At 39.4% G+C, this 21,725-nt stretch overlaps 2 protein-coding genes across 6 annotated transcripts in view; one reads left to right on the top strand and one right to left on the bottom strand.

The window, feature by feature from the left end:
• Positions 1-11,931, top strand: part of FNBP1L (formin binding protein 1 like) — a 58,240-nt gene extending 46,309 nt beyond the window's left edge. The window contains exons 10-17 of one of the 3 annotated variants that reach the window (XM_061465497.1): positions 1,216-1,374; positions 4,476-4,490; positions 6,063-6,172; positions 6,779-6,911; positions 7,372-7,466; positions 7,926-8,074; positions 8,455-8,613; positions 9,683-11,931. In XM_061465497.1, coding sequence (XP_061321481.1) covers positions 1,216-1,374; positions 4,476-4,490; positions 6,063-6,172; positions 6,779-6,911; positions 7,372-7,466; positions 7,926-8,074; positions 8,455-8,613; positions 9,683-9,690 — 828 coding nt within the window. In that variant the 3' untranslated portion in view covers positions 9,691-11,931. Of the gene's footprint in view, positions 1-1,215; positions 1,375-4,475; positions 4,491-6,062; positions 6,173-6,778; positions 6,912-7,371; positions 7,467-7,925; positions 8,075-8,454 lie in introns of all 3 variants that reach the window. The other 2 variants (XM_061465496.1, XM_061465498.1) reach the window with 2 other exon arrangements.
• A 397-nt stretch (positions 11,932-12,328) lies between these two features.
• Positions 12,329-21,725, bottom strand: part of BCAR3 (BCAR3 adaptor protein, NSP family member) — a 91,204-nt gene continuing 81,807 nt past the window's right edge. For 2 of the 3 annotated variants that reach the window (XM_061465488.1, XM_061465489.1), the window contains 6 exons: positions 19,646-20,286; positions 16,621-16,736; positions 15,635-15,806; positions 15,334-15,457; positions 14,333-14,545; positions 12,329-13,233 (listed from right to left, as the gene is read on the bottom strand). In XM_061465488.1, coding sequence (XP_061321472.1) covers positions 13,046-13,233; positions 14,333-14,545; positions 15,334-15,457; positions 15,635-15,806; positions 16,621-16,736; positions 19,646-20,286 — 1,454 coding nt within the window. In that variant the 3' untranslated portion in view covers positions 12,329-13,045. Of the gene's footprint in view, positions 13,234-14,332; positions 14,546-15,333; positions 15,458-15,634; positions 15,807-16,616; positions 16,737-19,645; positions 20,287-21,725 lie in introns of those variants that run through there. The other variant, XM_061465490.1, reaches the window with a different exon arrangement.

The following is a 21,725-nucleotide window of genomic DNA, read 5'->3' as shown; positions in this document are numbered from 1 at the left end:
TTTGACAAGAAGACATCTCTCTGAGAATCTGGAATAGGGAAGCTATGAAAATACTGGTTTTCAGTCTGGACCTTGGCTTTTACTGTAGTCATAAGAAATCCCCATGTCTGATGACAGCTGAAGAAAGGTGGCAGGGCTGTCCTTACTTTCTTCTCCCCAGTTTATTCCCTCTGTATGTGGCACTCGGAGAGCCTTAATGTTTACTGTATGGAATCACAGATGTATGTATGTTTATACATATGATACGTGTCTCTGCCTTAAGAACCTGGAGGAAATGGAATAGTCTGTCCCTTTTTTTTTTCACCTGTTTTGGGGGAGAATGGAGAAGTGCTCTACTGAACAGCAGCTGGGAGCAAAATACTGATTGGGAGATACATATTTCATATTTAATTGTAGATGCTATTTAAAGGTTTTCTAATACATTCTTAAGCTAGGTAATAGAAAAATGGGATTTACTGTAGCTGGTGTGCTCATGGTGGCCTCTGGGCCTTCATTTAGCTGAAACTATGGGTGGTTTTGACTTAAGAGATATATGTTTACCTATTTTTGATGTTGTCAAAGACACAAGTCTTTTGGAAAGGGAACAATTTGTGCAACAGAGGAAATAGAACAGAAAAATGGAACTGGGGAAAAAAAACAGAGGTATGAGACACAAAAAGAGAAGGAATCTGAAAAATGGGGGGGGGGGGAGAAAGGGGAGGAAGTTCTGGCAATGGTATCTGTTAAGAACTCCATGCAGCCATGTGTCAGTCCAGCTTGGCTACAGACATGGAATAGACTCATTGTTGGGAGTCATCACCATAGAGGTACCTAATAGTTCTATTTCAGCTCACCTGGTAGGGTACATAGAAACGTAGGGAGAAACAGTGAGCAGGAACACACAGGCTTCCAAAATGGCTGTAACTAAAGGTGGAAAAAGCAAAACTTCCTGTTTTAAGAGAAAGGCAGCGTGGGGATCTTGTTAGGATCTCTTGGAAATGTTGATTCCAAAGCTTTTTTGAGTATTCCTTAATTATCTGCACCAATCTGTAACTCTGAATATTACTTCATGGCAGAAACCCTTTAAAACCAGTGCAGTTACAATATGAATGTGTCTGGAACATTACGAACAGTTTCTGCGTTAGATGGGAATTTTATTTCTGTAAGACAGAATTTTCATTTTAAAATCACTATGAACATTTGGCTTATTTATTGCTTTCTTTATTTCCACATTAGCCACAATCCCCACCACTAACCCCTACTAGTTTATACACATCCAGTACTCCTAATGGGTCCCAGTATCCCATATTCTCCATTGAACCAGTGCATTATTGCATGAGTGACATAAAAACAGGGAAGCCCAGAATTCCTTCTTTCAGAAGCCTCAAAAGAGGGGTAAGTTTGATAACAAGTTGAAATGCATGATGGGCTATGAGCCGTGTGTTTGTGACGTGGCTTTTCTCATGCTCTTCACCCTCCTTATAAGGCTTGCTTTGTTAAAAGTAACACTGTGCCTGTCAGGTCACTTTTGGGATTCTTTGTTTCATGTTACACTGAAGTTACCAACAGGTTAAATACAAAAACAAACTAGAAATAGTCTTTGTGGCATTCCAGATACTTGCGCTTAAAAGAAAGGTGTTATAAAGAGGGTGCTCAGCATGTGTTTGATACCTTTCTTCATTGTTGTTCACATTCACAAATGTTTTCCTACCATCATGTAACATGTTTTGCAGTAATTTATTATTGGGTATACAGTCTCACCACAAAAACCATCTGACAGAGCAGATGTCTTACTTGCTGGCTTTTAATTGCAATAATAGGAGCTGATGATGAGACACTGAACTGAGGAGGAATTTCACTTCTTTTATACATCAAATGCTATACCACACAGTGCTCTTCAGATTTTGATATACTGATTTTTTTTTTGAAACATTACACTTTTAATGCATTTTCTGGTGAATACCTCGGTTTTTATGCAAGGTTCATTGGGGTAAAATCATTGACAAGTTACTGCCATATGCCACCTTCTGAGATGTATCAGTTCATTTACTAATTTATAGTGGCATGTTCTGCAAATAGAATTTGGGAGACAATACAAAGGGAAATGCTAAGTGGTTGCCTAGCAACATTTATAGTACTGGTGATAAATGTGCTGGCACTCCTCTGTTATGCAGTGCAGTCAGTATAGGCTGCCCAGTTTCTGTATGTTCTATTATATTTATTGATCCAAATTGTTGGATGCCTTTGAATTATATGTAATTCATATCTGAGAACAGTATCGACTCGCTGTCTCATGTGCAAGAATGGTTGACTACTGCTGACATAACGTGGAGATCGAAATACAGCAGTGCTATGTTGCAGTAAAGTCATGATTTAGAGGCTCCTTTGCTGCTGTTCTGAAGTGTAATGAGTTACACTTAGAACTTTCTTTAAATCATGTTGTGGCATCTTTTCAGGTCTCCACATACCTTGGAAATAGCCTTTCTACAACCGCCATTTTCTAGAAGGTTCTTGTGTTCCTTTAAGCATTTATGGAGGACAGTCTCTCCTTTCCCCGAGTCATTTATCTCATAATTTGTGATGGTCACTAAGAGAACATTCTTCCTTTAGTTCTCACTGAGGGGTTAGACAGCTGAAATGGCTCAGGTCTTGACTATACTTCCTTTTGCTGATCAGTAAATGTGCTGACTCCTGGTTCACAAATCAACACCTGTAATACAGCAGTTCTTAAACCTCCTACTGAAGCAAAAGATCATCTCCCAACAACTACAGAATGCTAATGGAAAATTAAACAATATTTTAAATTTGTTTTTCAGTCTTAAATTCCCTTTAATTGCTGTTCATGTTGTAAAAATGAATTAATTTAATACAGAATATATTTCCATAAAATTAGCAAGGGTCACTAGTATCCTACAAATCTGGATTAACTCACAGGGTTAAATAGCTAATATCTGTAAACCTTCAGGATGCACATTTATCTATTCTGGATCTCCTTGCAAGCACTTCAGCAGACATCACATTATCATGCACGGAGTACCTTTTGAACCAAAATGGATACTGTAATTCTAATAGTTTTTTTATATCATTGATCAGTCTTATTTTTACAGTGTATCTTGATTCAGTGCTTCCTAGTGGCCAGTATATGATGCTGTTTTCCACACGTTATCCCTGGAAAATGATGTCATTTGAGGTATTGACACGCAGAACTAACATTGGCACATGTCAGGCTAATGTGTGAGTGTGTTGGCTGTTCTGTTGAACATGCCCAGTACAAGACTGCACTTCAAGGCACTGGTGATCACAAGCCAGGCTGCCTCCATTCTGCACTTCACCCAGTAGATTTTCCTATCCTGATGTTCACCGAAAGCAGCAACAGTAGCTATAGGACAGGTTAGTGTAAGCAAGTGTAACTAGCTTTATTAGTGCTGCTGTTACACGCTGGCTTGCCTATCCCTTGAAACTGTAACATTTCCAGATAGCATTAGTGCTGCTAAGAGGTCCTTGCTCACTGCCACCCAATGTGTGAATAGATGCTTTGTCAACAATGATGCATTGTCAACAGTGATATAAACCTCACTGAAGTTTTCATGGAAGACCTTTTATAAAGGGAACAAGAAGTTTATTCTGTTATTTTACATCTTTGGACTTTACTGAAGTTCTTACCGAAGTACCATTCAGAGGCGCTTTACTTTCCTGATTCAGTGTGTGTGTGCCCCTAGCAACAGCATTAACAATGGCTGAGGATCAGAAATTATGTCAGAGATACATATCTGCTCAGTTGCTTGCTGTTTCTCTGGAAAGGATTATCTGAAGTCATTGGAGGCATTGCAGGTCTTCAAAATGCTGTGAATGCTTGACTCAAGATATGACTTCCGGCATCCCCTGTTTTTGTTGCTTTCTGTAAGGAGAAAGCCTTACTCTTTAAATGTTTTTATTTATATCTGGACTAGAGCATTTCCAGGATAGCAGCAATGACCCAGATGCAGTTTTCAGGAAGTCAAGTTACTAACTTCTAAACTTGAAAAATATCTTTGTTGTAGTTCTACAGTGATAATAAATACATTGTAGAAATTAGATGTGTAAAAGTGATGGTAGTGGATTGTTAGTTATAATTAACAAATTACCTGCATATGGCTGATCAGTCCATCATCATCATCAAATTCTGCCATTTTGTGCAGTGTTTGCTGTGTGTTTGTTTCTTCTCCTACAATAGAATTTCTTTAACGTATTTATTATTCAGAACACTGAAATTGAAAAGTAGTTTAATGAAGTTGTGTTTGGAATTTTGTAAGTTAAACTACCCATTATCACCTAATAATTCTTAAAGCAGAAGTGCGTTTCTGATCATTGTATTTTGCTTTTCTTGTGCTCATAGTGAAGTGTGGTTTTTATGAAATTATGAATCTTAAGTAATATTATAAAGATACATTTTTAGGATCTGGTCGTTGCATGTGAATAATTTCCCGTTTCTTTCTGTTTTCAAATGAACTGTGCAGTGGTCGGTGAAGATGGTAAGCCCGTGTGCTGATCTGTCTGCTGTACTTCTGCTAAGATAGCATGAAAGTAACCTTTTGAAACTGTTTCCATATCATAACTGCTTTAAGTCAGGTGCTGAAATACATCTTCAGATGTCCCACTTATACATGCAGTCTTCTCAGTCATCCATGCTTAATGTAAGACAACTAGACTTGTCATCTGGCTGCAACTAAATCTGTAATTTCGGGATTTCAGGATTGACCAGTTGGTCATGATGGAAATACTGGGTCATTTTGCTTTGTCAGGAAAATTGTTAAAGCAGCATCAAATAGATATATTAAAAGATTACAAGCTGGCTTAAAGGAGAAATATTGAATACTGCAAAACTCATTCCTTGGGATTTAACAAAAAAATTGCAGGGGAGATGTTCCTTTACTGTTAGAAATCCTAGAAAGCTGTTCTATGAAATGAAAACCACACCTTAATATTGTTATTTTGCTGAGTAGATCAGTAAAACTTCACAAAAAGACCTCTGTCCTTCTTATTGTTGCTGTAGTTTTAACTGACCTTGTTCCTTCATAGTGTGCAAAAGCACCTGAAAGGATTTTATTCTTTTTTTTTTCTCCAGAAACACTTCTGCTTTATTTTGGACCCATTGTGTCTTGATTTCCCTCCTTTTGTGGTGTCTTGTCCCTTCTTAAGAAGCAGTGAGATTGTGATTTTTACAAGTGCAAAAGAATCAAGAAGCTGAGGGGCAAGAGGATTTTAAGAAGGGGTGGTGAAAACTTGGCACCTGAGCCTAAGACTCTGTATGTCAAATCTCAACAGCCATGTTTCTGTCAAGTTTCTTCTTGACCAGTTTGGTTTGACAAATATATAAATAAGTTTGGAAAGTAAGAGGTTTTATCCCTCCCTGAAACACTTTTTATAATTATTTCAGGACACTGAAAAAAAAGTGTCTTGGAATACTTGCGCAAGTTTTGAATCAGATTAGTAAATTTAATAAGTTTAAGCCAAAGTTTTGCTGTTACAAAGGCTTTTTCTATGAAGTAGTTTGACCCAAGGTAAAATACATCTAATGTGTTTCCTTAGCCAGATTGCTGAACTTCCAGAAGAGAACTAGAGTAGTTCTTTGGAATGAATAGTCAGTATTTTTCTTTTCATAACTTCCAAATCGCCATAGAAGATGCACTCCAGAGAAAGATTCGATTATATACATATTATCAGTATTATTGCATACTCATCTTAGATTTTTGTTCTGACTAGATTTACTAGGTAACTCTGTCCTTTCTAAATCTCCTTTAAGTGCAGTGGGTGTAATAGGAGGCACATGGCTTAGCTTTTCAGAAAAATAATTGTCTCCAAATTTTGAACTACATCTGTAAGCCAACTGTTACAGAAGGCATTGAGAACCTTGAATGAATGACTACGACCTGGCAGCAAGAACGCGCATTTCTTCTGTTGGGGTCTGGTTTAGAGCTGTGTGTTAAGTAGGGGTTTTTAGAAGGTCCATCCTGCTTCCAGTGAATGCTGTCCGTGTGTGGGTATGTCAGTTCGGCTCTCCAGATGTGTGGGTGTCACTTGTTTAACAGTATTTTTACTTGCAGGGCCCTGCATTAGAAGACTTCAGCCACCTCCCTCCAGAACAAAGACGCAAGAAACTGCAACAGAGAATCGATGAACTTAACAGAGAACTACAGAAGGAAACTGACCAAAAGTGAGTGCATTTTTTTTTTGAGCTTTGTCATGATTCTCTGTTTCTTTTCAAGTCCCCTACCTAAACCAACAGCAATCAGAAGCTAAGAGAGGATATACTAGCCCTGTATGCTAGTATGGGCTAGTATATCCTTAGAAATGCTTAGAAAGCATTTTTTTGGTTCATGTTTTATTGTACATGACTTCAGTTAGCATTGCTTCCTTCTGCTTTGCTATAATACACATTTTGATCCTGATGTTGCATAGGGAACTCTGTATCTAAATTAATGCATAGAAAAATCAAGGTTGTTGAGGTGCAACTTAGTGCATTAAGAACAGAATGTTATTCGTATTTAGGAAAATGTGTATAACAAACAATATGGGAAACGGTAACGAGACTGGATAGAGCAGAGGTTATAGTTGGTGTCCTTGTGTGCTTGTGCACGACTTAAGAGGCAGGCAGTACTAAGATGACAGAATGGGAAAAAGACTTGGTTGTGGTTTGGGAGCAGTAGCTCATCGTGTCCATACTTATGGGTCTTGAGCTCGTACACATAAGCATTATTTTAACTTTAATGGATCAGTAGTGATGTGTGTAATAAGTATTGTTGGGTTTTGTATCTTTTAGAGATGCTCTCATCAAGATGAAGGATGTTTATGAAAAAAATCCCCAGATGGGTGATCCAAGCAGTTTGCAACCAAAATTAACTGAGACTATGAGCAACATGGATCGTCTGCGGATGGAAATACATAAGAATGAGGTAAGACTTTAAAACAATTCCTTAGAAAATGTAGATGAAGGTAAAGTTGTAGTTTGCTTTGTAGGTTTGGAAATGCAGCACCTGGAGAAACTACCTGATTTAAGAAAGTGCTTCTGATGTGAATGTTTGTAGGGTGCCATATTTTGAAGAATATTCATCTAGCTAAGGATGTACATTATGAAAGATGTACACTGTTCAGAAGGATACAGAAGTTTTACTTTTCAGAAGAATTTCTTAATATTCACTTAATCTGAATTTTTTATGTGCTTAAAGATAATTCTTCTCCTGAAGACTACAGAGTATGGGCTAAGCATGAGGGATAGGTGAAGTGATGATGAGACTTTCCTTGTCAGTGCAGTGTGTGTGTGGCTGTATGCAATTACGTGTGTGTATTAAATGGTCTTTGCTGGTTTAGAATCAAGTTTTCTTTGACACCAATATTTGTCTTTTTTTCCCTAAGGCCTGGCTCTCTGAAGTTGAAGGTAAAGTAGCAGCCAGAAGTGACAGGCGGCACAGCAGTGATATCAACCACCTTGTAACACAGGGCAGAGAGAGGTCATTATTCTATCTCTACTACCTTTATGCTAGAATGAGTACATCTCTTTGATAGTTAACAGTAGGTGATGGTTGTTACTTATCCCTTGAAAGTTTATATCCTTCTAAAGGAAGATCTTAATGGTTTTGAATTCTAGAGGTCATTTCATGTCATTATGGTAACATTAAAAAAGTGAGTGTAATCAAAACACCCACTCAAGAAATAGCCTTTTAAAGCTGTCTGATTCTGTTGCTTAAGATTCAGTTGCTTATAGTTGAATTTACATTTGTTTTCGTAGCAGAATTCAGTCAAAGCTTTTCCTAGGTCAGTGTTTTCAGAAAATCACCTCCTGCAGTACATGCAGAAATGACTAATGGGCCTTCCCAGAGTGATTTTTCCCTTGCTGTGATACGTGTATGTTCCAAGTTTTAGAGCTAAGAACTCCTCGGAGTCCTCACACTCCAATCATTGCATTATAGCCCTGAAGGCAGTTACACGGATGACGCCAGTCAGGAGGTTCGAGGCCCACCACAGCAACATGTGCAACCCAGTGAGTTTGATGATGAGTTTGAAGATGATGATCCATTACCAGCTATAGGACATTGCAAGGCAATATATCCCTTTGATGGTAAGGTTCACAGCATGCACAGTCATTCCTTGGCTACAGGGCATGGAGTATTTCTTATGGAAAAGACAGGTAAAATGATTTGAAGTAAATGAACTGTATGAGCAATGAGCTGCTTATGAGATTTGTGGAAATACTTTACAAATCACTTGAATTCATGAGCAGTGCTTTTGTGCTGTTTAAATATTAGCACAACTATTGGCAAATACTCAGCTTTACAATCGGAGTCGGTCTTTGTCTGTAAGCCTGTTTGAACATACGTTATGTTGCACAAATTTTTGGTTCTTCCTGTTTATATATGATCTGGAAACTGTGCCCTGGGAAAAAGATGACTTGAAATTCTGTCTGAACATTGAAACTTATTTGCCTTTTGTGTCTCCCAGGTCATAATGAAGGCACTCTGGCAATGAAAGAAGGAGAGATTCTGTACATTATTGAAGAGGACAAAGGAGATGGGTGGACAAGAGCTCGAAGACATAATGGAGAGGAAGGCTATGTGCCAACATCATATATAGATGTAACACTAGAGAAAAACAGCAAAGGTGCAGTAACTTATATCTAATGATAAACTGGCAGCTTTCAGTTGTACATTCCCCAGGCAAAATAGTGTAAAAAAAAAAGTTGCACAGGTTCATGGAAAGCGTTATGATATCAGCAGTGGTCTGTTGTTTGCAATGTGAGTTTGCTGTAGTTTTTTTCAGAGATGATAACACTAAATTACATATCTATCTTACACTGGTTGGTAAGTCTGACCAATGTCTTCTGCTTTAAATGATCTACTAGGGTTCCTGCTTTACAAACCACTAAATCCAATTCAGCTGTCATACTGCAAAAGACCAGATTCTGCTTGTTCTGTAGTATACTTTGTTTTTATAGAGAGCTGAAAAATGGCTTAGTTTTAAAGATACCTATCTCAGGATTTACTATTGCCATTTTTATGACTTAAACTAAATGTTTAAAATAGTGTTTTTCTCCTCTAAGAACTAACTGAAGTCAGTTACTGAAAATTATTAATTTCCTTCCTTTAACAAGTACTTGGCAGCTTTCACTTCTTAAACAGGAAAATGTTTTCTGATTCTGAAAGCTCAACAACAATACTCAGGAAAAAACATTATAATTAAGGAGGACAGAAAGTCCACTGACCTGGCTCTCCTTCCTTTTCAGCGCTTGTAAATGTAGAATGTTGTGTATCAGACACAACTCGATTGTTTTAACTCTAGATACCTTGAAGCAAAGAAAGACACCACATGTAATGCTTGATGTCTTATTGAACCTCTCTCTGCTCCTGAAATAGAATGATGTTACAGTCTTAATCTGTGCCTGTAAGATAAGTGTTTGAATTGCATCATGTTTAGTTTGGAAAAAAAAGTCTTAAATGTACAGCAGTTCCCCTCTCTGAGGATTGGAAATGGCATTGCACTACTTGATTACTAGGGTGAAAGAAAAAGCTAATCTAAAAGCTGTGGCTTGTGTTTCTAGTGAGAGTCTGTGGAATTAAGTACAAGGCTGATGTGTAGCCACTGAGAAGGGCCTCTTAGAACCAAGCACGCTTCTCTGTCTTCTAAAGGCCTTCAGTAACTGTGTTCTTTTCTTTTTCCTCTTGGACTGCAGGTTCCTGAAGCGGGTTTCTGAGAAAATGGGCGAGATCTTGAAGGAGGTTACATGCAGCTGCTGGGGGGTGGGGGGGGTGGGGTTCTAGACTGGGAGGCCCAAGGGGAAAAGCTAGTTGCATGAATGCATGCAGACATACATTTAGTCACTAACATCTTAGCATCTCCATACATAGGTAAGGATGGTAATACAAATTCTTCAATTTGTGCAGGAAAAGAGAGTTCCATTACCAGAGTAACAAAGCTACTGCTCCTAAAATTGCTTTATTTTCATTGTCTAAGTTGTCCCAGATGCACAAACTATATTTCAGCTTGTGCTATATTTTGGTTATATCTCAGTTACATTCTTCTCAACTCAATTGGCTATCATTTAGAACCGTAAGTCAGTTATCAGTCTGCCTGTGCCACCTCCATGCTCGCCGTTAACCTCCTCCTGCATGCCTAGGACAGTCGGGCATGTCTGCGTAACACTTTACCATCATTGCTTGTCTTATTTTGTAACAAATCATTTTCTTCAACTATCTTCAGCACTAGAGTTCCATACCAGTATCCATGTATGCTGCTATAACTATACCACTGCAACCATCATTACATTCCAGTTTTTGGCATAACTGATAAGAGACCGTATGTATTTGTGTTGATTTGGGGAAATGCTACATCTATGCTCTAGCCTACAATGCAATCAAGAGAAACTCCTAGAACCTGTGGTCCATCTTCAGCACTTCAGTAACCTGTTGTGAGCACTGAAAACCTGGAACACCTCCAGAGAGATTCAACACTGCAAGCTACTGCCTGTTTTCAGAAGTCAACCACTTGCCATTCAAATGCTGCCTTAAACTAGAGTGCCTAAATCTGTTGTTTGCCAACACTACCACTTACAGTATCCCACAAAGGGCTTTGTGTCTCAGCTCTTTTCACAGTGCTGCAGCTGCTGGGGTAGCCACAGTAGGCGTTTTCTAGAGCTCTACTTTACTGGATACATGGTGCATCATGAATTTGATACATTGAAATGTGTATCTCTTCATTTGACTTTTAATATTTTTTTAAAATATTTTTATGGAAACTGTCTTTTAGTTTTTCACTATGAAGTTCCAATTTTAATTACTGCAGTGCTAGTCCATTTCCAGGTGATGCTTCATTGTATGGACCAGTTGAAATTTGAGTGATACTTCGTTAATGATCTATGTGCACTTTTACTTGTAAACAATTGAAATTTGGATATGTTTATACGTGTAAATATAGTTGTCTGCAGTGCCCCTATTGCTTATGTTGTCTAGCCTCCCATTTGTGGTTCTATTCATAAATACACCGTATCTGATTTACTAGGGTGGTAAGAATTAGACTAGCGATGTTGGGGGGAGGGATACTTGTATCAAAGCAAGCTTGTCAACCCAGCCACCTGCTGTTTGTTTGGGGAAATGAAATCAGGATCAAAACATCCAGCGTTCCTGGGGTCTGAAGCAATAGTTAGATGCAGTAGTGCTGGATTCTTTTTAATTTCAGTGTTAGTAGGAACTGTACTATGAGTAAGGCTGAATTGGAGTGACTTGTGTAGAGGTTTATTCCTTTTGTTATGTATACCACTATTACACAGCTTGACCTCTAGTGTATTACGGGGGCTATTAAACTCTAAAGTTTAGATTTTTGGAGCTTGTATACAGGGTTATTTATATAATAATGTGACATTACTCAATACTGACAAAACTACTTAGGTAGTTTTTTTTTGGGGGGGGGGGGTGTTGGGATGGGTTTTTTTGGTTTTGTTCTGGGTTGTTTGTTTTTGTTTTCTTTTAAAATCTAGTGCTTTTTTTTTTTATTTTAGAGAAAAGGAGGAAATGTGATATGTGTATTTTCTGCTAAAGGGCCTGTGGTTTGCCTGGCTAACAGCCTTGCAGGTCAGTAATAACACTTCCTGGTAAAGGACTAAATGTTCTTTTAAGGCTACTGTTTGTTTTTCTGAAACCAGGATTTGCTTCCTTTGGAGGCAAGTTGCTTTTGTGAGGGATAGTGCAACTTGTATGAGGGTTATTAAACATAGGAAAAAAACATTTGTACTTGCACAGCTAGCTATAAATCACTTCTAAAATTCTGAATGTGAGTTGTCTTAAAGAATCTTACATTTTCCAGTAATTTTTAATCATTTTTTGTGCACATGTTGATTTCCTAAATGTTAAATGCTTTGTTTAAAAATAGTGTTCTCTGTTGAGAATATTTTCATGGAATAAAAAAATCTTTTCATGCTCTATGGAATTACTTTCCCCACTTGTCGTTTGTTAAAGACTTCCAGCATGAGCACTGTACCCTCTTGTTACAGTGGTAGAACCTCTGTTGTGATTGGAGGTGGGAGGAACAGATCATACCATTTCAGTGTTTGCAGTGTTGTGAGCCTGCTCAAATAATTTCAAATGCTGTAAAAGTAACATTTCACTTAATAATAATGAGCACATGAATCTCTAACCTTAGTTCTTGCTTAAATGTTTATCCAGGTTCTGAGGATAATGCCAGTACACCGTTTTTATATGTGACAGTGGAATTTGCTGCTGAAGCACTCTTAATATAAATGCCATACATGCCGATTTCCTGTGAAAAGTGCTAACAGCTTATGCTTTGCCTTCATCTAAGAAAAAAATATTACTTACCAAAATGATTCACCTCAGTAAATGAAGCAAGTTTAATGTATTCATACACCCACATTTACTCATATCTGAAAGCATTTTAATTATCTGGGTTGTTTGTTCTTGCCATTTCATCATTCATTCCTGGCAGCATAGCTCCAGCAAAAGCACTACAGATGCTGCCTTATACAAAAAGTAAGGTGTCCGAACACATACACAACTCATTTTGTACCTTCACAGGAGCAGTGATAGTTGAGCTTTCTGTTGTGATCACAGGTATAATTTCTACAACCTGCAAATTATTTTGCATAGAGATAGATACACTTTAATTCACAATTCTATGTACAGTGATTTATATTCATTAAAACAATACTATACAACAAATATTCTGCAATGTCACATACTTAATCTATTCTTGTATTTACACTGTTTGCTTAATTTTAATATTAAGAAGCCAATGCCCTTAAATCTTAGGCATTTTTAAAACATTCTAACTAGGAAATACAAAAAGCTGTAAGACTTAACTTACAGGGCTAACCTACCTGTTTTAAAGGGATCACTCACTGACTTAGTGACACCGTAAATAATAAATAATCTGTTTAGAAATCAGTAGTTCTAAAACAAGTGTGTATTGCGCAGTTAAAAGTTCTAAACATCTTGTGAAATGGAAGAAGTTTGTGCTGTATCAAATTGCCAAAAGAAAACCAAGGTTATTTCAAGTATATCATTTAAATAGTGTTTACAGAGTCTTATATACTTAATTGTTCCACCTGCTTCACTGGGGGAGGTTCCAGTTTTCGGGAAAGTGCAGTTAAAATCTGGCTGAATTTCTCATATCTTTCATTCTGATTAACTTGGGCTCCTTTGCTGCCCCAGAGCAATCGCATTTGAAATTCTGTCTTGAAGATTTCACTCATTTCTTCATCTGGCTGAAAACCTAGTAAAGAAAAAGAATCCCACACTATTACTATCGGACAAATTTTTTTATTCAGAAGAAATGGATTTTAAAATCTATTCCCTCCAAATAAGATAAGCCTTAGTGTGCTGGATTCCTTCAGTTATTTTTAACAATTGACAGTCCTTTCCATTACTGACATTCTATAGCATACAAATGCTTTAGGGACACTAGGACAGGATATCCCCTTGCTCAATGGTCTGGAATTGTCATTACAAGCCTGACCTTAAATACAATTATTGCTGTATGCATGCTACCGGCATCAAGATATACTTTAATAATCCACAATTCTACGTACATTCATTTATATTAAAGGAATATCATACAACAAATTTTCTGCAGTGTCACATACTTAATCTATTCTTGGTTTTACACTGTTTAATTTTAATATTAAGAAGCCAGTGCCCTTTGAATCCTAGGCATTCTCAACATATTCTAACTGGGAAGTAAAAAAAGCTGTAAGATTACCTTACAGGGGTAACCTAACTGTTTAAAGGGATCACTCACTGACTTGATGACACAGTAAATAAATAATCTGTTTAGGAATCAGTAGTCATCTATCTCCCCTCACTGTTTCAGTCAAACTTTAAAATATAGTCACATGTTGAACACGTTGCTGCTTTCTGGCTCCAAGCAGTCAAGATCAAAGAGCTGCATTTTGCACCGCTGTAAGAAAACCTCATTATGACAAATGGTGGTATATTTGCAACAGAGTAGGGATTTGAAAATGTACAGAAGAGAAGCAGCGATCCTCGGTCCTTATTGTACTTCTGCTCAGCTGCTGGAAGGGTCAAGCATATTAAGTCATGAGAACTTTGACTTGTTTAATAAAAACGTATGTTCTGTTGATTACTGGAGAGCTACAGTGATTAATAATTAACTTGTCTTCTTTTAAGCTATATTGATGTTGTCATCTGACTGAGTTTCCTGCAGGACATTTGCTACTATCTCAGCTCCCATGAAAGAGGAGAAGAATTTCTTGCACTATTGGTGGCACTTAGGCAGAGACCTTATTCTTCAGACATGACATAACCCCTGCTTTGTGTCAACGTGCAGCAGTATCTCCTACACTGCTCCCTACCTTCCAGCATGCGCTCTGCAGTCAGGCTGTACGTTTCTGCATTCTGTGCTATCTGACGAGCCATGGCCAAGTGCTTGAGCATTATCTCACAGCTTTGGTCACTGCTTTCCCAGAGGTCCATCCCTTCAAAAATGACAGCTTGCCGCTCCATCAAGGTAATGAGAGGCATCAGCAGTGGCACAGTCACATGCTTCTGTGGAGTACTGGTGGTCTCTGGAATAGAGAACAACAAATCATATCAGACATTATGAAATTGCTAATTCAAGAAACTATTACTTTTCTTCCATCTTCCAAACTAACACATTACCTCAGGTACACCAGTCCTACCAGTTTCCAGGGAGAGAAGGCCAAAACAAGTTAGTGCTGGAAAACTCATCTGTTACAGGAGAGGGGGCTCTGCTGAATTACTAGACAGTGGCACAGAGATTTAAAACACATTTAAAATCTGCATAATTCCAATAAATTCTGTGAGGCTTACGTTTTCTTTATCCATTCTCTTAGAGAAGTGTTCAGATGTTATTCTCTGCCTCGCACTGCTTTGGAGACGAGAGCTGCAAAGAACGGATGCAGGAGCCCCTGGTGTGATCAGAGGAATTCTCTTACTAACCCATTCTTTGTATTTAAGGATTCACCCTCTGATCCAGTAGGCAAAGCAAATAAAAATCTAAATTTGCCAGAAATAACTCTCTTCTGAGTAAAGAAGGAGATTTTATTTTTTTTTCCGTCTTTGAGGCAAGGAAAGTGTTTTAGTTTCTGCTCCACAAAGGGAGTATAAGTTTGAGAAGGATTTTAGATTCTGCATGGGTACACGCACACAAGCACGTTTGTCTGGCAGACTGTTTCCTTCTATTGCATTGTCTTAGAGTGCATTCTACAAGTTCACAGTCCTTTTAACATGTGATACGCAGCTATCCAAACAGCAGCTGCCTCATCTCCCTACACAGGAAATGAGCAGTGAGAAGTTAAAAGGGCAGACAGAAACCAGTGTCACTCATACTCACTGTTCCACTCGTCTTGTCCTTCGTGCAAAGCTTTGCTAAATGGCTTCAGCTGTTTTTCATACATAATGGCAGTCTGGGTATAATGATGTCTCAGAGAGGTCCAGGTTTGTTCTAACCTAGTGACCTGTTCATAGACAATGACAGAATACCTGTTAAGTGATGCCACAGCAATCACAGGAACAGCACCCTGCTAGTGATGAAGTTTGTTCTGATGAGCTCTCTAGTCTTGATGAAGTTGCATAAATGAAAATAAGCAAACTACCAAACAATTCTGTGGTTTGGAACATAAACAGATTTTTACCTGTGGCATTTCCAGTGCTTTCATAATGGCAGAAAATCCGTACAAATCCCCCAGTGAGTCCTTCAGCTCCACTGCAACTTGGATAATCCTGTTTAATGTTGCTGCTCTATCTTCTACTGTTCCTGTGCAACCCAGGATATCCACAGCTATTCCTATAGCCATGGTATTGTGCCTGTAAATGAAACAATTTATTTATACTGTTTACTAAATAATTATGCTTTACATGTGTTCAGGAAAATCTGTTCAAAGGTTTATTTCAATAGCTTGGTGTGCCCCAGTAAACTTCCTCTTGCCAACATCTTTGTATCAAGACCAGTAACGCCATTATACAGAACATAAGCTTTTAAAATAAATTTAGTAAGATTTCCTGTAATATTATTAGTATAAAAAATTGTGCTTAAGCAATGAATGAATGAACACTTCTGGGAAAATTGCCCTAATTCCGTTTTGTCCTCTGCACTCAAATCGTGGGATCTTCCCCCAAACTTTCCGCAACCAAACTACTGAAATCTGATTCAGAGCAGCAGAAAAGCTAGATCAGGGATAGAAGACCCCTAATTGTTCCCCCTCAACTTGTGCAGAGGTATTAGAATAAGATCTGCTGATCATTTTTTACTTTAGTAGCACTTCTAGCCTCTTCCCCAGCTGCAGAAGGCTATTGCCTTCAATTTCTTCCAGAAACACACATTCAGCTATATTCTAGGTCCCCCCTAACCTTTGGCTTGGCTGAGCTCTTAAGGAGATGAGGGTGTTGAGCTCTAAGGACAGTTCCTCTTTCCCTGTGTTACATGCATGGATTTGCCCCAGGACGTCATGGAATGTTTCCTATGCAAAAAGCAGTTCTATGCCGTATCTCTCTACCTTGCCCTCTGTACACATGAATTCAGACAACCTGTAGGCAAGCACTCTGAGGAAGCAGAGTACAATGTAGCAATGCTCTGATCTCCTGGCCAGCTGCCCTGGAAATGAGTAATAGGAACACTTACCTTTCAATGAGGTCAAGGCGCAGTTGATGTCCATAAGGCAAGGTGATCAGTTCCAGCCCAGAGTTCACTCCCATAAACCTCCTCATCTCTTCAGACACTTCCAGGATCCTTGCCACCTGCCAAGGGCAAAAGACCTGCACGTGATTTGAAACTCATTTACTTCAAACCCTCCCTGCAACCACATTGAAGTCCTCCAGCTTAGTGCAGGGCATGCAGAGCTAAGGGCACAGCATGCAACCCTGGGATACAGTCATCTAAGAAAAATTTGATTAACTTTAATGCACTTTCAGTGCCTTACACAAAAAGACCAACATTTGCTTTGCCATCTTCATTTCTAAAAAGATGATTGCTCTGAATGCTTTTGGATTAAATCACAGGTTCCTCATAAAGATTAATAAGTAAAAGGCCTTTAAGGTGGACACAATGTTGAGGGCCTAATGAAGTCGGCATGTGAAAGCTGACACCCTTGCCAGTTTGTCTTTGCTTTTTAAACACACAGTATTAGCTACTGGTTATAGCAATAGCAATTATATATGCTAATTTGCTAATTCTAGGCAAAATCACATTAACATACTAATGTGAGATTATCTGCTGGTTTAAGGCCTGTATGATGACACATGCACAAACCCATCTGCCTGCTATTTACTGACATATCAGCAGGCTTTCTTGGTTATGAAAAGATGAAAGCAATCTGGGCCACACAACAAGCCTCCCTGGTACAAAATCTAGCACTGTCGAGAAACCCGTTTCACTTCTGGAGATGCAGGAGTGGTCTGAAGTCCCTAGAGACACACTGACCGCTACTTCCTTGTCAAAAAAAGTCCTCTCAGGCCTGCAAGTGGCAGATACTCCATCACCATATGGGTGCTCTTCTCATTATTAGAAATCTCACTATTTAAAAGGCAAGCAGCCACTGCTGCCACTCGAGACAAGCTATGAACTTCAGCCTTATCACAGATCTCAGTACAAAACATTTATTCGGGCCCAGTTCGCATGCCAATCCTGTTGCATCACGCAGTTCTTATCAGTGTGGTAGTATGCAGCAAGTTAACAAGGAATGACAGTCATTGGCTCTCAGCACTGCAAGATAAAGATAAAACAGACTTCTCTACATGTCCCAGCCAGTTACTGTTCCTGCTCCAAAACCCAAAAATCTGTTTCTGTAAAACACTCCAGTGACTTCTAATGAATTGTACAGGCTCCCACGCTTCCAAGAGGCAGTTTCCTTGGCCCCATTCCAGAGCTCATAGAATTTAAAATAAGGAGACTAATAACAACCTAATTGAATATAGTATATATAAAACTCCCTTACTAATTCTCTAAGGCATGCATATCCTGTGCCTTCAAGCAACATACACTTTAACAATATATTAAAAGACATTCTGTTTTTTATTACGAGGTTCAAGGAAGAAAAGGTGAATTTCAGAACTAAAATGTCAGAGAATGCTCTTGCTGCTCTTGGAACCATAGTAAAGAAGCCACAGTCTATCACTTCTGAAAACACCAAGCAGTTGTAGAGCTGAGTTTTTCTGAGCCACCATGTCTACGCGAAGCCTCACTCGGCAGCAGCCAACACTGATACTGAGGAGAGAAGCTGCATTTGATGTTGGCAGGAACCCAGCAGCTGGCAGGGAATGGCACACTTACCCCACTGCTGCTCTGGTGAACTACCCCCTTCCCAGACCTGAGGTGTGAATCAGTGCAGCAGTGCTAGGCTGAGCACCAGACATGTTTATTCTGGAGCACTACCACTTCCTTTCTTGTCTGCAGTGGAGCTGCCCAGTAAGTAGCCATGCATGTTGCTTCTCAAGCTGCACTTAAACCCAAACAAAGCCCCAACACTCAGTTCCTGTAGCTGCTCTCTGGCAGGTACAGCACTTGGCAGCCCAGCAAAGTGGTACAGATTAACTGCAGTTGCATTTCATGTATTACAGAAAGTCAACAGCTCACAAGGAAATGACTTCTGTCCTGCCCTATTTCTGAACCAACAGCCCATCCCCAGCTCTGTCAGCTGAACAAAGTATACATTGTAGAAAAATAATGCTTTGTGGTTTTACGTCTTTCTAAACACTTTCCTAGCAATACAGTCCTCATAGGAGGAAAATGCACAAGGCCTGATAGGCATTTTCCCCCACCACCTGTCCAGCTGTAAGACAGAAACTCAGATAAAAGGAGCATCTAGTTTAAATACATTTAGTTCCGCTGAACGTCATACAAGCCAGCGTATGGCAATCAGGTAATGTCTGTCTACTGTTTGCCCTTGTGAGCTAACTGGCTATTTCCTGTCACAAGTGGTACTTTCCACAATGGTTTACAGCACAGACAGCTCACCCTCCAGTATAGAAGAAAGGCTGAATCACAGATGCACAGCAACTGATAGGAGATTAAAAGGATGTATGAAACCCTGAGAATTTGAGTCTTAAGTCAAGGATGGCGGGAAACCTTTAGTCCAAAGGGATGGTTAACATTCTTGTTCTTCAAATAGAATCACAGAATGGTTTGTGTTGGAAGGGACCTTAAAGACCATCTAGTTCCAAGCCCCTGCCACAGGCAGAGACAGCTTCCACTAAACCTGGTTGCTCAATGCCTGTCCAACCTGGCCTTGAACACTGACAGGAATGGAGCATTTACAGCTTCCTTGGGCAACCTGTGCCAGGGCCTCACCACCAGCACAGTAAAAAATTCCTTCCTTACATCCAACCTAAATCTCCCCTGTTTAAACCTATTACCCCTTGTCCTACCATTACAGCCCCTGATGAGGAGTCCCTCTCCAGCACCCTTGTAAGGCCCCCTTCAGATACTAGACAGTGCTAAAAGGTCTCCACACAGCTTCTCTTCTCCAGGCTGAACCACCCAAACTTTCCCAATGTGGGAAAAAAAAACACCCCGACACCCTAAAAATTCCTACAATCAAGTCAATACATTTGTTGTATTAGCTGCAAATCTACCCATTAATCTTTTCAAAATAGTTATGTAAAAAGTATGAACTTGCACAGTACAAAATAAAATGCAAGAGTTTTCTTACCTTGCAGTCCATTCTAAGAATATGCTGTGCAATAACCTTTGCACTGTTGTTGGTGGAAAGCTCCTTAATTCTTCTTAACATTGATGTTTCCAATGGCTTGTTTTCAGGAGGAAGTAGTTTGGATTCAAAATCATTCGGTTTAAAACTAGACACAGTCTCAAACACAGGTGCAGAAAAGATGCTGTCATCTTCAGCCATATGAGTTGAAGCTTCTAAAGGATCTGTAGAGTTCATCATAGGGTCATCTTCCAGGATCAAATAGTTTGTTTCAGAGTTCCTGAATGAGTGTGTTCCCCTCTCCTTTCGTATCAGATGTTCCACATAGCTGGTTTTCTGACATAACTGCTGCTTTGCTGCTGCAGGATCTCTGGCAGGGCTTAGTTCACAGTAGTGTTCCTCTGAACTGTGGGAAGCTAAGGGAGAATCTGGAGGCTTTCTCAGGGGTGCTTTGCTGGGTTTAGGTGGAGGCTTTGGGCAGAGCTGACTGTCTGATCCTCCAAGAGCTTCTCCTACTTGTAACTCAGACCTGACTTTCTGAACAACTGTGGGGCTTAGAGAAGGCTCACTGCCTGTTCTAAATGCAGGAGAGCTTGGATATGGGTCTGCATCTGCTTCAGGTAATCGAGATGGATGTCTCGAACCTGCAAGGGAAAATGCAATTTTAGAAGGCCAAAACACGTATCCTGATGCCTGTCCCAGGGTTCATGTCCTAATGCTGATTCCTGAGGAAAATATTGACAGATCATGTCAGTTATTTTCTGACAAAATGCATATGAAATTGTATTTTGAGGAATGAGCTAGCCAGTAAATTCCATTCTCTTGCTGATCCTCCCCAAATCCCAAATACACAGAACAGCTGCACCATAATATTATTCTGTGGTAATGCTGACAATAATTCCAGTCCCTGCTGCATACATAGGCTATACTGTCAGAGTTGGATAGTCTCCATAGCTTGGAATAGGAGGCTTCTTTGTAACCTGATCTAGGCCATAAAAGCAGAAACTTCCAGCCACACCATATAAAAGATGAGTCACTTCTGAGAATGACAAGTTTGAGATGAAAGAAAAGCTTCCCACAGTCGAGCCTGAACCTGCCATCAGGTACGGAAGGAATGAATTTCAGGGCTGCTAACCTTTTTCCTAAATGGTAGCTGATGGCAAGAGCTGGAGAAACACATTCACATGCTTCTGTGTATTTATACCTCATTCTGGACTCAAACCTCAGCATCCAATCTAGGACTGAAGCCTCTATCAGACATTCCCAGTCTGCAGTTCTCCATGCATATGCTGGTATCCCCAGCAAAATGGCCAGTTGCAGCACATGGGCTTTGCTGGTTTTTTCCAGCTGGCTCTCAATTTCTGCAGACAAAATCTGCAAAGCACAGCCTGTCACCACTCATAAGCAGTATCATACCAGAACGTGCTTGAAGGACCCCATGATGAAGTACACAGCAGTACTCTTCAGATTAACTGGTGTAGTACCAAAAGAAAACTTTTTGCAGCCATGGATTGGAGTAAGATGATCAAGTACAGATGGACAGAAACTTGTTTAATGAATACCTGTCCATCCAATTGCTAAAGACAGGAGCACACCCTTTCTATCAAGATAGAGTCTCACTTTACAAATACTCAATATTATCTTTGTCTCAAGAATTCTTTCCACAACAGGCACTACAAATTTCAACAGCTACCACGTTCAAAATGACTAGCAGCCTCAGAAGTGAAACACTAGAATTTGTCCCTAGAGAACAGATGAATCCCTGAAACTTCCTTAGCCAGTATGTTAGTATGGATACAATTGCTTACATCTCTGAAGAGTATGAGAAAGAAAAAGCCACCATCAACAACTAATCAGGTGTTGGTACACCTTGTATCCCTGGAGGAAGACAATGACAGTCGCCATGGAACCAGACAGCAGTAAAAGGAACAAAAAGCAAAAGGGATGGGGTGGGGGGGGAAGGTTGAATACAAAAGCCAAAGCAGTGTTTTTTTTTCCTGGGGAGGAACACTAGCACACTTGCATACTTGTGGAAGCAGTTACCAGACTTCCATGAGACAGGGCTTCTACTTAATAGACTTGT

Source organism: Pezoporus flaviventris, unplaced genomic scaffold, assembly GCF_033815535.1.
Source record: "Pezoporus flaviventris isolate CSIRO_AGI_PZ_B2104156 unplaced genomic scaffold, CSIRO_AGI_Pfla_v1 ptg000040l, whole genome shotgun sequence".
Lineage (NCBI taxonomy): Eukaryota > Metazoa > Chordata > Aves > Psittaciformes > Psittacidae > Pezoporus > Pezoporus flaviventris.
Note: the sequence above shows the minus strand (reverse complement) of the source record. Positions and strands in the feature narration are given on the sequence as shown.